The sequence below is a fragment of the Protomyctophum bolini genome (genome assembly GCF_963924005.1).
Source record: "Protomyctophum bolini genome assembly, chromosome: 18".
Taxonomy (NCBI): domain Eukaryota; kingdom Metazoa; phylum Chordata; class Actinopteri; order Myctophiformes; family Myctophidae; genus Protomyctophum; species Protomyctophum bolini.
In genome coordinates, this window is record NC_137879.1 from 23,004,502 (window position 1) to 23,018,903 (window position 14,402).

Genomic DNA, 14,402 nt, shown 5'->3' on the forward strand with positions numbered 1-14,402 from the left:
TACAGTTAAGGTTATACCACTTGAACCCTAGCCTGAGCTAACATGTTAGGTTTCTGGTCTAGAGGGGCGGGTCCCGGCTGAGATTTGCGCACGCCCTGATTGGATCTCATCGATCTGTCCGTCACCCCCGGCCCCTCCTCTCCCCCTAGTGCAGCGCTACGTCACATAATTTGGAGCGACGCCCACCCGGAAGGGTTGACTCCCACTTTTAGACCAGAGCGGCCAATGCGTTCCTCCAGGCTTTACATTTTTGCACCAACAAAAATGAAAGCCTGGTACCGAGGCTACTTGAACCCTAGCGTACCTATTCTCAAAATGTCATCATTCGCATTGTGACAGATGTGATCTTGTAGTGTAGATCATCAATTGTTGGCGAAGAGATTTGGTGTAGAGGGAAAAAGTAGGGGGCTAAGTCCGGACCCCTGGGGTACCACATCAACAAAGTAGGGTATAAGTTGTTAGGTTCTAAGCTATCTTTGGCATAAATCTGTACTTTTGACTACTGTATGTCATCATAGCATCGCCTTTTCAAGTCTACCTCTTTGTTAACTTAGGTTGTGATGATGGCAGATGATAATGATATGTAGCAATTGAGCAGCAGTTGATATTTCACAGAAGTTTAAAACGGCTCTCTAAACTGCATTCCCTTTGAGCATTTAAAATGTAATATGAACTAAAGCAATACTGTCAGTCTTGCACGAGTAATTATCCGTCGCACAGGGGAAGGAAGCACGTTTATAAGTTGAGACACTGTGAGGCTGCCAAATGCTGCCAACTTCACCAGCAATGAGCAGCTAATTCTGAACCACATCAAAGCGAGGTCGCTTTGAAACTGGACAAGGCATCTGATTTCTTTCGAGGTAACAGTCCTTAAATTAAATCCTGGAAATCCACATGGTGTGCAAACCCTCTGCAATTTTTGTTGGCAGCTGTGGTGCACTTAGTTTGTACAGAATACTTTTGATTTACAAAACGGATGATTTTGATTGGATGAGAAAAAGTTTTTCATTGCACCACCTTGGCTTCACAAGCACAAAGAAACCCACATGGGCCACTAAATCAGACATGGACATTTTAAAGTAGAAAGGCCACAGCAAGCCCTTGAGTGCTATAGACTAGACAGGGAAGAATAGGGTATGAGAGAGTGGGACATCAGGGACAATAACAATAGTGGTTCTCTGAATCAGTGCAATTGTGGCCCACAACTCACAAGGTGTCCTTATACACAATGGACCAATGAAGTATGTGCATGCCTTATTCCCCCAACCGCCCCCCCTTTTCCCCCTCACTGTATGTTTCTTTTCCCTTTTTACCTCCTTTATGATGAATTCCTGTTCTGTTCTTTGACTATATAGAAGTGTCTATTTGTACGTTTCTAAATGTTTTGATGAATTGAACATGGTGGACTCTCTTGTAAACAAGTGTAATGCTTAAATGGGTCGTCCACTCACAGTTAACAGTCTTTGTATTGAGTTTGTGCTTGAAATGTACTGTAATTCTGCAAAATGTAATCAATCAATCAAAACCATTAACAAACAACAATGATTAAAAGTTGTAAAATGTTGCTTTCTGGAATCACAACAAATACATTTCAGCTCGCTAGAAAAAGATGTGGAGCTCATAATTGTCTTGATTCGTATGAGCCTGCCTTTTAACAGTATTGACCGTTGGTTTTTACTGTCATTGACATAGACAGGCAGTTTATTGAGTTCCATATAGCTCAGTGTTTAGGCCTCACCTTAATACCTGCACTCTACTCACTGTAGCGGAAATCCTTATATTCGGATGTGAATATACCATACAGTATATACAGTATATATATATATCTCAGAAATGCACAGTGATGTTTATTGAGGTGAGTCTAATGTGATGTTTGCTCTGTTTTCCAGCTATCTCCTGGTGCGTTAAGGAGCCTGGCCTAGTGGACCAAGATTAGGAGCACCAGTTCTATTTCATCCCCTTCCGTCCCCTACAGCCCCTCACTTTCTTCCCCTTCCTCTTCCATGTTGACACATGACGCAAGAAGAGCATTGAGACAAGACATGGCGTGAAGACGTTGGATTTGGTAAAGCATGAAGGCAATAATAGGAGGAACCGCGAAAGACATAAACGTGACCAAATGAGTAATATTTTTTTGAAAGCCCGAGAAAATAAAGATTTGTATTTTGTACATAGCACTTTTAGTAAAACGTGAAGTATCCTTGTTACAAGGACTGTTTGTTGAAGGCTGAAAACACATGCCTCTGTAACATAAAAGACCACCCTGGATCAAAGAGAATCCTTGAGCACGGAGACGAGCGCTTGGCACGTACAATCCCCCATTTAGTCCTTTTTGTTTTCTATTTTTCTCACTGAACCCTGACACACGCCGGTGTCTCATGATGATGTGCGAAGTGATGCCCACTATTTCGGAGGATGGACGCAGCGGGGCCGGTGGGGGTCCCTCGTCTCCCGCTGGAGCTGGGATCAGTGGTCCGGGAGGCGCCGTAGCAGGAGGGAGCTATGGCGGCAGGGAACCCAGGGGCGGGGGAGACGAGGGGGGGAGCACAGGGAACCTGGAGTCCTTGATGGTCAACATGCTGACAGAGAGGGAGAGACTGCTGGAGAGCCTGAGGGAAACCCAGGACTGCCTCGGCACTGCCCAGCTTCGCCTCAGAGAGCTGGGACATGAGAAGGACTCACTTCAGAGGCAGCTCTCCATCGCTCTGCCACAGGTACTGTGTGTGTGTGTGTGTGTGTGTGTGTGTGTGTGTGTGTGTGTGTGTGTGTGTGTGTGTGTGTAAGATGGACATTTATTTATGTAAATGGGGGAAGTACAATATGTGTGTTAATATAAGGTGAAATTGTTTGTGTTATGTATCCTGAAAGCATAGTTGTAGCATTCATTATGTTCGTTTGGACATGCATGGCTTGTTGTGTTGAAACATGACAGAGCCTTGACAGCGACCGTTTGTACACACACACACACACACACACACACACACACACACACACACACACACACACACACACACACACACACACACACACACACACAGCAGCTACAAAGGAACATCACAATGCACCCCGCTCAGCATACTTAAGAACCTTCTACACAAATATAAGGCCTTAGGTTCATGCCCTGTTTATGTTCATATGTGTTCTGTTGTATGCTGTTTTCTGTTTCATTTGGCATGCTATTCTTTCTTATAGATAACTTCACTTGTAGATTCTGTAAGATGAGGCCCTATTTATACTAGAAGGAGGTCAGAGATGCATTGAAGTGTACGTAAATGCATCTCCACTCCCCATAAAAAATAAGACAGAAAAGGAAATGAATGTGTTTATGTGTAGAAAGTAGAAACCAATTCCAAATGTAAGTAAATTAAGTAGCCCTGGGGAACCAACGGTTCTGGAGCCATAAGACCCATAAGGTCCTGTTTCTGTATTGCATGATGAAACAATTGTGAATTGAAGGCCAATATTAGTCTGAAAAAGTGCAAGGTAGGTTCAGCCCTACATGACACAGGACCCTGAGCCCAACCCTTGATGCTGAGTGCCAAGCAGGGAGGCATTGCATACGGTTTTTATAGCCTTTGCTATGGCTCGGCTGGGGATTGAACCCCTGGCCTCCAAATCTCATGTTGGACACTCCAATCACAAGGCTACTGAGCTGGACCCAAGTGTAGGTACTGTAGGCTTTTATACCAACACATAGTTCAATTTCAAGGCAATGTTCAATGTTTTGGGCCGATCAAATAATTTATAAGAAGAAAAACAAAACAAATAGTGTTGTCTCCTGCCTTTATTTTCTTCTTTCTAATGATTTGATCGGACCAAAATATTGTGTTCATTGTCATGATTTGTCACGATCCGAGTTGGCTTTGTCCGCGGCGTAACCGTCTTTAAATAAATACTTAAAGAAAATCCTATGGGAGAAATGCATTGCATTTCATTTCCTGGGCCACTCGTCGTTCTGAAAGGGGGAGGGACTGCGACGCTCTATTATATAGTCATGTGCTCAAGACGGATCTGTCCGATAGATATTTCATATTTCATGCTAATTGGCTTCCAAAGTTTGCAGGTCTGTCCTGTTTTGAACAAAACCCCTCAAATCATGAACGCAGCGTGCAATTTATGTGAAATCCCTCAAATCATCCAATTGCCATCAAAGGTGTAAGAAGAAATGGCAGCCTTTTCACATTGGCCTATTATGGCGCCACCATGCAGGAGGCCACAATTACCTGACCTGGCCTGGTGGAGACCTGTGCTCCGAGGGGCACTTTTTCTAGTTTTCACTAAATTTACATGCATTCCACATAATATTGAGTAGGCTACATGCTAATGTTTCAGCCACTATCTCAGTTTTGTTGACGTTTGTTTTCCCCTCTCTTTGATTTTTCTTTTTTTAGTATTCATATTAACACCTTCACTGTGTTTTCAAAAGAAAGATACTACTTTCATTTAGATGAATGAAGGCCGGCCTACCAGCCCACAGAGCCTTTCTTTTTTCAGAGATGAAATGGAAAAGAATCGACAAGGGAACAAAGAGAAGCCAACTGAGAATCCGCCCTTATCCAAACAAGGAACAATCCCACAAGGCCATGAGCCAATGGACCCACTGTGTCACCATCTGTATCTGTATCTATCTCTCTCTCTCTCTCTCTCTCTCTCTCTCTCTCTCTCTCTCTCTCCCCCTCCTTGCTCACAGGCCCATTATGTGTTTAAACGTATTTAGTTGTTTGTTTTTGTTTTGATTTATGAAACAAGTAGTAATATGTCACTGTCATTCTCAGCCAGTCAAAACAGAGTAGTTTCCTCAAACCTCTGAATCTTTTGTGTTGCTGTTCTTGTTTTTTTGTGTTGATGGTGTTAACCACTTTCACCTACTTTGGGCAGACTATAGATAGGCAACGATAAAACAAGAAGTGTTAGCGTTTAGATCAGCTGCTGTAAGTATAGGCTATAGTTATTAGACATATAGTGGTTAAGAGATCATGAACATGACATCCACTGAGTTGTGTGTGTGTGTGTGTGTGTGTGTGTGTGTGTGTGTGTGTGTGTGTGTGTGTGTGTGTGTGTGTGTGTGTGTGTGTGTGTGTGTGTGTGTGTGTGTGTGTGTGTGTGTGTGTGTGTGTGTGTGTGTGTGTGTGTGTGTGTGTGTGTGTGTGTGTGTGTGTGTGTGTGTGTGTGTGTGTGTGTGTGTGTGTGTGTGTGCGTGTGCGTGCGTGCGTGCGTGCGTGCGTGCGCATGCATGCGTCTGCCTGTCTGTCTGATTTGTATATAGTTTTTCACAATGTAAGACGAGCTTTCCAATTTGCTCTCCATTACTGTGCACTGGTTGCAAATGCATCAGTTAGTGTTGAAGTGACATATCGGCGCTATGCTTTCAGTGACATATCGGCGCTACTGTATGCTTTCAGTGACATATCGGCGCTACTGTATGCTTTCAGTGACATATCGGCGCTACTGTATGCTTTCAGTGACATATCGGCGCTATGCTTTCAGGCCTTCTCTTGTGTATTCCCGTGCAGTGCCATTGTGTAATGGTGTGACGTAATCTCTCCATGAATGTTGTGTTCACAGAGGAGGTTGGGCTGGAGAGTGATACAGGAAAGTGTGTCAGTGAGCTACGTGATTGTTAAGTGTGTTTATGTCAAATGTAGAGTACAGTACATCCCGCACTATACGGGTCAGACAGAAGTGTCTTTCTGCACTGGGATTTTGGACAAAGTACGCATGTTGTGCGTGAGTGCGGGTGTGTGTTGACGAGGAATTTCCATCATCAAAGCTCATTTGAAGCTCATTGAATACACTAGGTTCGTCTAGACAACCTGACATCCTGTGAGAGGCAACATTTGGCGGTTGTCACTTAGATCCTCTCCACAGCTCCACCTCACAACCCCCGTCTCTTCCTGTCCATGTTGGGAGAGCAAGTTCCCCCCCCCCTTCCCTTCTCACCTGTTCCGTCCCACCCCCCCCCCCCCCCCCCCCCCTCTTCCTCTTCCTTTGTGTGTAAACAAATGGTCCTTTGCGTATTCACCTCCCCATCCTGTCTGCTCTCATTCTGGTCCGCCTTGTGGGTGGGACTAAGACTGTATATAAGGTATAACTCTGTGATTGTTATGTTATGCTTCTTGGGAGGACCGGCCTGCGAGCCAGTGGCATCCGTGTATACTGAGTGCACGTTAATAAAGAATGATCTACAAAGGGAACTTGGTCTCATCGTTTAGTGTCCGAAATCCAGCCATAACATTTGGTGTCGAGAAGTGGGATCCTGTTGTCGTCTAAAAACTCCGGAAGATCAAAACTGACTGATTTCAACAAACGGACAGATCTACAGAAGAGTCAAATGCTGAATCTACGGAGTTCAAAACGCCAGGATTTAAAAAAACCTGTGGCTACACTGAAACGGTGAGAACTTTCCAGATTAAGTGCTAATTCTCATATTTTGAAAAAAAAAAAAAAAAAAAAAAAAAGAAGAGAAAAGAGAGACCTTGTTTTGCATTAAGAGAAGTCGCAGCCAAAGAACCGTGCTTGCCAGAGACGCAGCCAAAGAACCGTGCTTGCCAGAGACGTCGCAGCCAAAGAACCGTGCTTGCCAGAGACAGTATTTCAATATGGGAAACAAAAAAAGTGCCCCGGCGGCCACAGAAAAGAAAGAGATGGTTGCAAAATATGAGAAGAAAATTAGTAAGAAAAAGTCAGTAAAGACAAATCTGACCGCCACAAAAAAGTATTTTCAGTGTGGATGGAGGAAGAGACAACTGGGAAATCATATAGAAGAACTTCCAAGGACACAGAGCAGACCACTGGCTCCTCAGAAATCTCCTTTGTCTTCACAGCAGGCACTGACTCTCGACCTGGGCTACATACAAGCCAGTCAATGCCCAGACGGAGAGGAGACGGTGCCTGCAGGAGCCCACGCGGACGGTCCACAGCCTTCAACCAAGAGGAAATCGTCTGACATCGAGGTGGGGAGAACGGAACCAAAACCAGCAGGAGCAGAGCAGCCAGCGACAGACGTCAACGACAAGGGGACATCTCCTGTGCACAGCGCAGGAAGGCTCCTGACTACAAAGACGGAGGCTCCTGCTGAGCAGTTCGGGACCGGAGACAAGCCAGCGACAGACGTTGAGAACAAGGGGACATCTCCTTCGGAGGCCCTGAAGCCTACCTGCACGACCCTGGTCGTCGGAGCAGCAACGGACGTCGAGGGTGTCGGGGGTCTGCTCGTTCGACAGGCGGTGGGAGAGGAGTGCACACTCATGCGCCCAGAGGGGATTCCGGCGGGCCGGCCAGTGAAGGAGGAGATGATCAAAGTACCGGCAGTTGCGTTCCGTAAGTTTTTACACGCACTGTCAGAGTTGGCAGGAAAGGAGAGGTTCACGCCTCCATTCCTTAAATCTAAGGCCAGAAAGATGCCTTTATTTTCCGATCCAGATGGAAAGAAAAAGAAGGTGAAATGGAAATGGAAAGACACTTTTCGGAAGTCTGCTAAAAAGTAGCAGCATGTGACTTGCCCACCGCCTCAACAACACACACACACACACACACCCCTATCAGAAGATGGCCGCCGATGCAGCCAGGGGGAAAAGTGTCCCATTGCAGCTGTCAAAACAGTGAGAGGCAGTGGGATTGATCTGTGTTGTTAAAACAATTGTATTGTGTAGATTGTGTTATATAGAAAATAACATTACCAAGTACAAAATCTCCTAACCAAAATCAGGCACACCGAAGATGACCTGACTCATAGGATGAAATGGAAAATAATGTCTATACCATGTTAACTTCTTTCCTTCAGTTAAGGTAGGTAGGTGTAAGGTGTGAAAATCGACACCTGCAGCATGCCAGTTTGTTGCTAAAAAAAGCTAATGCAATACCTGGAAAGAAAATATTGTTTGGAATATATGATGTTCTCTGGGCTATTTGTTATGTTATAGTTTGCCGTGCTAAATCAACAGGGTACTGTATTAGTATCAATTTTAGGGATTTCTTGGATCCTTTGTAAATTAGATAAGATTTGGATTGTTAAGCCTACAGGATTTTCTTATTAGTCAAAATATATAGTCTCCATGTAAGTGATAAATGAGCTAGTGATTGAGTGCACATCAGTGATTTTTTATCAGTCTAAAAAAAAAAAAAAAAAAAAAAAAAAATAGAGGAGTATGTGTAGTTTGTCTATAAATGTGGGGACATAGACACTGCACATAACTTTATGGAAAGTATTGCTACAATTACAAGTTGACTTGAAGTTATGTATTGCTACAATTACAAGTTGACTTGAGAAGTTATGTGAAGCTGCTCGAGAACGAGGACTGAACTTCACGACAACATGCACAAAGTTCAACAAAAAAAATCGCATTGACGCAGCTGCTTAAACCATGCTTACAATGTATTTTGTTCAAATGTATTATGATGTATTATTTTGATATTGATGGAAAATTCAAATTATTGTTTAATTAAGCTGTTGTTTTAATTAACAAGAGGAAGGATTTGACGAGGAATTTCCATCATCAAAGCTCATTTGAAGCTCATTGAATACACTAGGTTCGTCTAGACAACCTGACATCCTGTGAGAGGCAACATTTGGCGGTTGTCACTTAGATCCTCTCCACAGCTCCACCTCACAACCCCCGTCTCTTCCTGTCCATGTTGGGAGAGCAAGTTCCCCCCCCCCTTCCCTTCTCACCTGTTCCGTCCCACCCCCCCCCCCCCCCCCCCCCCCTCTTCCTCTTCCTTTGTGTGTAAACAAATGGTCCTTTGCGTATTCACCTCCCCATCCTGTCTGCTCTCATTCTGGTCCGCCTTGTGGGTGGGACTAAGACTGTATATAAGGTATAACTCTGTGATTGTTATGTTATGCTTCTTGGGAGGACCGGCCTGCGAGCCAGTGGCATCCGTGTATACTGAGTGCACGTTAATAAAGAATGATCTACAAAGGGAACTTGGTCTCATCGTTTAGTGTCCGAAATCCAGCCATAACAGTGTGTGTGTGTGTGCACGTGTGACAATTTCAACCTCACCTCACTATTTTGAGTTTTTCCATAATTTGGCAAAACTATAAAAAAAAATGCTAGGTTGGGCTGGAGAGTGATACGGGAAAGTGTGTCAGTGAGCTACGTGATTGTTAAGTGTGTTTACCTCAGATGTACTGAGTACAGTACATCTTCCCGCACTATACGGGTCAGACAAAGTGTCTTTCTGCAGCTGGATTTTGGACGAAGTAGAAAGTACGCATGTTGTTCGTGCGTGTGTGTGCACGTGTGACAATTTCAACCTCACCTCACTATTTTGAGTATCTCATTAGATGAACATTTTCCATAATTTGGCAAAACTATAAAAAAAAATGCTATTTTGATTTTTTTCATACATCTGTAGATCACGGTGAAGTATACAGGGCTTATGGGAAATTTTTAGGCATAGCTACAGCAAGGCAGTGTGGTGTTCCTGAAGAACAATATCAGGTCAAATAGCTGCACCTGATGCTGAGTCACCCCTGAACGCATGTTGCATGTGTGTTCCACAGGAGTTCGCTGTGTTGACTAAGGAGCTGAACGTTTGCCGGGAGCAGCTACTGGAGAGAGAGGAGGAGATTGCTGAGCTCAAAGCAGAGAGGAACAACACACGTGTAAGATGTTATACAGTAGCGGCCATTTTGCCTATTAGCAAAAAAACCTGTCTTCCTGTCATTATCTTCCTCATCCATTGTGCTGTGACTTCGTGGGTAGGACGGCCCTCCCTTTTGTGTGCTTTTTGTTTTAACTTCCTCTCGTACCTCTTCCGTTTTCGTTTTCCTTCACGTCTCTCCCTCTACATCGCCTTTTCGTTTCTTATCTCTCCAACCATTTTGTCACTTTGTGCTACCTCATGCTCTTCTAGAAAAATCGGCATCCTTCAAATTTGCTACACCTCTCCATCTTCTACTTTCTCCGTATCTCATGATATCACCCACATGGTCCCTCCGTTCCCTCCTGTCTTTCTATACCCTCTCACCCCATTGTTCTCCTCTACCTCCCTCCCTTGCTCTACAGTACGTCATCACTCTTTTCTTCTCTCCTCTGCCTGAATTGCTGATGCTTGATTAATGCTTCATGGAACGAAAGTGTTGCAGACTAAAAATAGCAGATCTACAAGCTCATGATGCCCCGCATCAGTTTGCAGATCTGGTAATTTTGCTATGCGGCACATCGTGTGACAAATTATAAATCCTGCCCTCCCCAGTTACTGCTGGAACACCTGGAGTGTCTGGTGTCGCGTCACGAGCGGAGCCTGAGGATGACGGTGGTGAAGCGACAGGCCCAGTCCCCGGCAGGGGTTTCCAGCGAGGTGGAAGTCCTCAAGGCCCTTAAGTCTCTGTTCGAGCACCACAAGGCGCTGGACGAAAAGGTTGGTGACATGTGTCATTTTTTGTTTGCCTTAAATTGCCGGTAGAGACCGTTGTTAGCAATAGAGCCTGTCGGTCTCACTGACAGACAACCGGTCCACCAGGGCTGTCCCAAAAGTGCAATTTGCACATGACATTTCCAGTTCAGGATGAGAGACGACAAATCAGTACTGCGGGGGGTGGGGGGGTTGGTGTATAGAGTAGGCTACTGTATGTTTCAAATGGAGAGGTAACAGTTGTACTCTATAATGTGTTATAATCTGCATTCTGTAAATAACCCATAGATGTAATGGAGTAGAATTAAAAGTACAGAAAATTGGAATCATGTCCTATTAAAAATACCACAAAATTGTCGCTAAGTATGGCCTGGGCTGTGGCTCAGCAGTCCAGGCACCTTGGCCTAGTCAGAGTCTGGCAGTGTGCCGCAGGTTCGACTCCCGATCCTGACGGCCTTTACTGCATGTCACTCCCCCGTCTCTCTCCCCCATTTCCTGTCAGCCTACTGTCTGTCCCTCTATAATAGAATATAAAATAAAGGCGAAAGCCTTTATTTAACCCCCCCCCCCCCATTAAAACAACATTAAAAGAAGAATAGTTTAGAAGTATAGCACTTTTTTACACCATTGGTTGTCTCCTTCCTCTGGGACCCCTGCAGGTTCGAGAGAGACTCCGCGTGGCCCTCGAGAGGGTATCTGTGTTGGAGGATCAACTAACAACGTCTTCTCAAGAGGTAAAAGTCCAGTATAGAAACTTTGCCCGTTTTCGAATGTCTGAAGAAGCACAGTACATTCAACCGACCTAGAACAATGACAGAATATTGATGCTATTGTCTTGCTTGTCTATTTTGTCTCCGTCCTTCCCAGGTAATCTCTTTAAGAGACCAAATTAAAAGACGTCAACAAGGGTTGGACATCGGGAAAGATGTAAGGGAGGGTTTTATGCATGTTGGTTCCAGTGTTTGTGTGTGTGTGTGTGTGGGTGTGTGTGTGTGTGTGTGTGCGCGCACACGCGTGGGACTGTGTGTGCGCGTGCATGTGTGCGTGCGTGCGTCTTAGCAGTAGAGTAGTACTGTAAATGTATGGGTATCATGGCGTTTTGTATAACATGTGCTTACCATACCTTGTGGAAATCTCATTCATATTCACCTGCAACCTCAACTGGTTCTAATTGATTATTTTTCTCTGTTGCTCTCATTCTTTTCCCATACGCCGTGGTGAAGCTGCAGCGCCTTCCCAACGGCCCGTCGTCTGGCCTGGAAGATGGCGAGCTCGACAGACAGAGAGAAGGAGAGATAGAACGACAGAGAGGTGAACTCTCCCAGCTGAAAGAGAGACTGGCTCTCATGTGCCGGCAGGTGAGTGAGTGAGTGAGTGAGTGAGTGAGTGAGTGAGAGTGAGAGCGAGCGAGTGTGCGTGCGTGGCAATTTAGCTAACTAAATTAATATATGATAACTTATCATATATTAGGTGACTTACTGTAATAGTGCTTGGCTAAACCAGAAATAAAGGAACTCCAAACAGCACAGCAGGGGCATTTAACAAGGAGAGCCCAGACTGGAGGAAGCTGTGTCCCCTCCTCCCTCTTGTGGCTAATTAGAATAATGCAACTGTTTTGGCAAGCCTCATTATGTAGTGCATCATTTTAGTCATTGGCCAATTATTGTGTAATCAATTCAAATTGAATAGACGGTGGATGATTGCTAACTAACTGCAGTACCTAGCTTTTTTATTTGGCTTACACAAATTCAACATTTCATAGGCAAAGGAGTGAAGGAATGAAATTATGCTACTAATATCCTATTTCAGCATTTATACAGATTTTTGACAAAATTATATGTGCACATTTACAACGACACATACTTAGGACATAGGACAACATACACACAAAAAAATACAAGAAGACAGAATCCACAACAAGAATGAATGTTTTACACGCCTCCATACTCGTATTGGGCTTCTGGTGCTCTTGATGAGTTCCCATTCAGCTTTAAATGCCAATATTATGATCAGCCATTTCCAAAGTGCACATTTAGGATTTAGCGGTGAGTAATGACAGCTCTGTCTGTGTCGTCTTGTGGTGTCGTGTCAGGTTGGGGAAATAGAGGAACAGCTTGCGGCCGCCAGGAGGGAGGTGACGAAGTCAGAGGAGGCCAATCAAAAGCTCCAGAGGGACGTAAAAGAGGTCTGTTGGGCCGATCTGTTCCTTCCTGGCCGAGGCCCTCAGCTCTCTGGACAACATAACATGCATCTACTGTACTTGAAAATCACAGAAGGAAAACATTTTGTTTCGTTTGAGAAATTAAATAAGAAGGGGTGACATAACGTTGCCCCCTGTTTGGGCTGTGTAGGCTGTTGTTAAATATATAACACAGCACTGTTACCTCACAAGGCAGAACATGCCACCCCACTAACAGATACGTGTCCATCAGTTATACAGTGTAACATGATATGTTATGAGAGCAGAGTTGCGTGTTCAATGATACATTATATGAACGTGTTTATCGCTATGCGTCATCACAATGATTCTCTCTCCTTTCAGGCACTGTGCCAAAGAGAGGATATGGAGGAGAGGATTACCACGCTAGAACGCAGGTAACCTGATCCTGTCTCGCTGCCTTCAGAATAATATCATGATTGTAAAGATCTATTCTTACCCATGGCGATTTCTCTCACACACAGTGTGTGACACATGTATCATAATGCGTATGGGTAATGTTGGCTTGAAAGATGTTGTGAAGGCATAATGCGTAATTTAAGCAGTCACTGGCTTTTTTTCATCTGGTGACGTCTGTGCTGACGTTTCTAATTTATAATTAGTGTTTCAACACCTGGAAAATCTGGAAAAAGCAGTAGAATGTTGCAACGACATGATTCCTCGCTCTCACGCATCTAACGCAAGTGTGAATCCTTTTTTTATGAAATAGTGTGTGAACCCTGAATTATTAAAGTTGCTCTGTGCCGTTTGACATACTGTAAGTAGCCAATTCTTGAAACCTTTTGTAAACTAAAAAATGAAGGGATTCTTTAAGTAGGATCCCTGGCACAAGCTTGGCACAACCTCACTCTTTTTTTTGTTCACTTTTTTTGGTTCACTTTTCATCAAAAAACATATTTTCTTTGCTTTTTTGTTGAGCTTTCAAATAAGTTGTAGACATCTGTCCCAAACTGTAACATTCCTTTCAGTTTGCCTATTGCCACACAACATCTGTCGTATGACGTGTTGCCTGCTGAAAATAGCAGATTTACATGTTCACAATGCGTCATGCATCATTGTGAGCTTGTAAATTGGCTATTCTTGGCAGGTGACCTCCGCACGTCGAAGTACACATCAGGTTTCAGCCTTCCACTGCAATATTCATAGTCATTCCTTCACCTCCTTAATGTACCAGACCAGCTCTGTCAATCACGCAAAATAATCTCACACTGTACCATGGTGGTGTGCGCAGGTACCTGAGCGCCCAGAGGGAGGCGACGTCTCTACATGACATCAAAGACAAGCTGGAGAATGAACTGGCCAGCAAAGAGTCTCTGCACAGACAGGTGGGGAACAGCTAAAACCACATACCGCTCTGGGTGTATTGCTACAGCTCTGTGTGCCTGCATTTCATGGCCCATTATTTAATCAGCTTTTAAGCCACAGACCACCATTTGATGAGATTTAGCCTCCCAGACCCAAAACTAAAGAATATTTTGTTGTTGTTGGATAAGATTTTGTCTACATGCTTTTGGCAAACGTTTATCAAAATAACAATTCTTCTAACTTCTCTAATTGTGTAGACTGCATTAGACTTGTAATTCAGATGTTTAACAATAATGTAACTCTTGAGAGTTAACCAAATGAGAGAGAACCAAATTGACCGGTTTCATTTTACGCTCTCAAGAGTAAAAAATCTATAAGGGTCAATTTGGTTACCAACCTGGAGCCCTCTCAAGGACCACTGGTGGTCCCCGGACCACTGGTTGAAAACCACTGGCATAGGGCATTGGGCTTCCATTGTGCATGAGAGCTCTATAAAAGGAATACTGCAGCCACAGAG

The 14,402-nt window shown here is 44.2% G+C and overlaps 1 protein-coding gene across 1 annotated transcript in view; it reads left to right on the forward strand.

Annotated features, from left to right (window-relative positions):
- The first annotated feature begins 2,073 nt into the window (after nucleotides 1–2,073).
- Nucleotides 2,074–14,402, forward strand: part of LOC308333308 (liprin-alpha-3-like) — a 29,219-nt gene continuing 16,890 nt past the window's right edge. Inside the window, exons 1-9 of the mRNA XM_080789624.1 lie at nucleotides 2,074–2,714; nucleotides 9,509–9,610; nucleotides 10,204–10,368; nucleotides 11,022–11,096; nucleotides 11,230–11,289; nucleotides 11,586–11,720; nucleotides 12,455–12,547; nucleotides 12,905–12,957; nucleotides 13,812–13,905. Of these exons, the coding sequence (XP_080645750.1) occupies nucleotides 2,379–2,714; nucleotides 9,509–9,610; nucleotides 10,204–10,368; nucleotides 11,022–11,096; nucleotides 11,230–11,289; nucleotides 11,586–11,720; nucleotides 12,455–12,547; nucleotides 12,905–12,957; nucleotides 13,812–13,905 (1,113 nt within the window). The 5' untranslated portion in view covers nucleotides 2,074–2,378. The remainder of the gene's footprint in view (nucleotides 2,715–9,508; nucleotides 9,611–10,203; nucleotides 10,369–11,021; nucleotides 11,097–11,229; nucleotides 11,290–11,585; nucleotides 11,721–12,454; nucleotides 12,548–12,904; nucleotides 12,958–13,811; nucleotides 13,906–14,402) is intronic.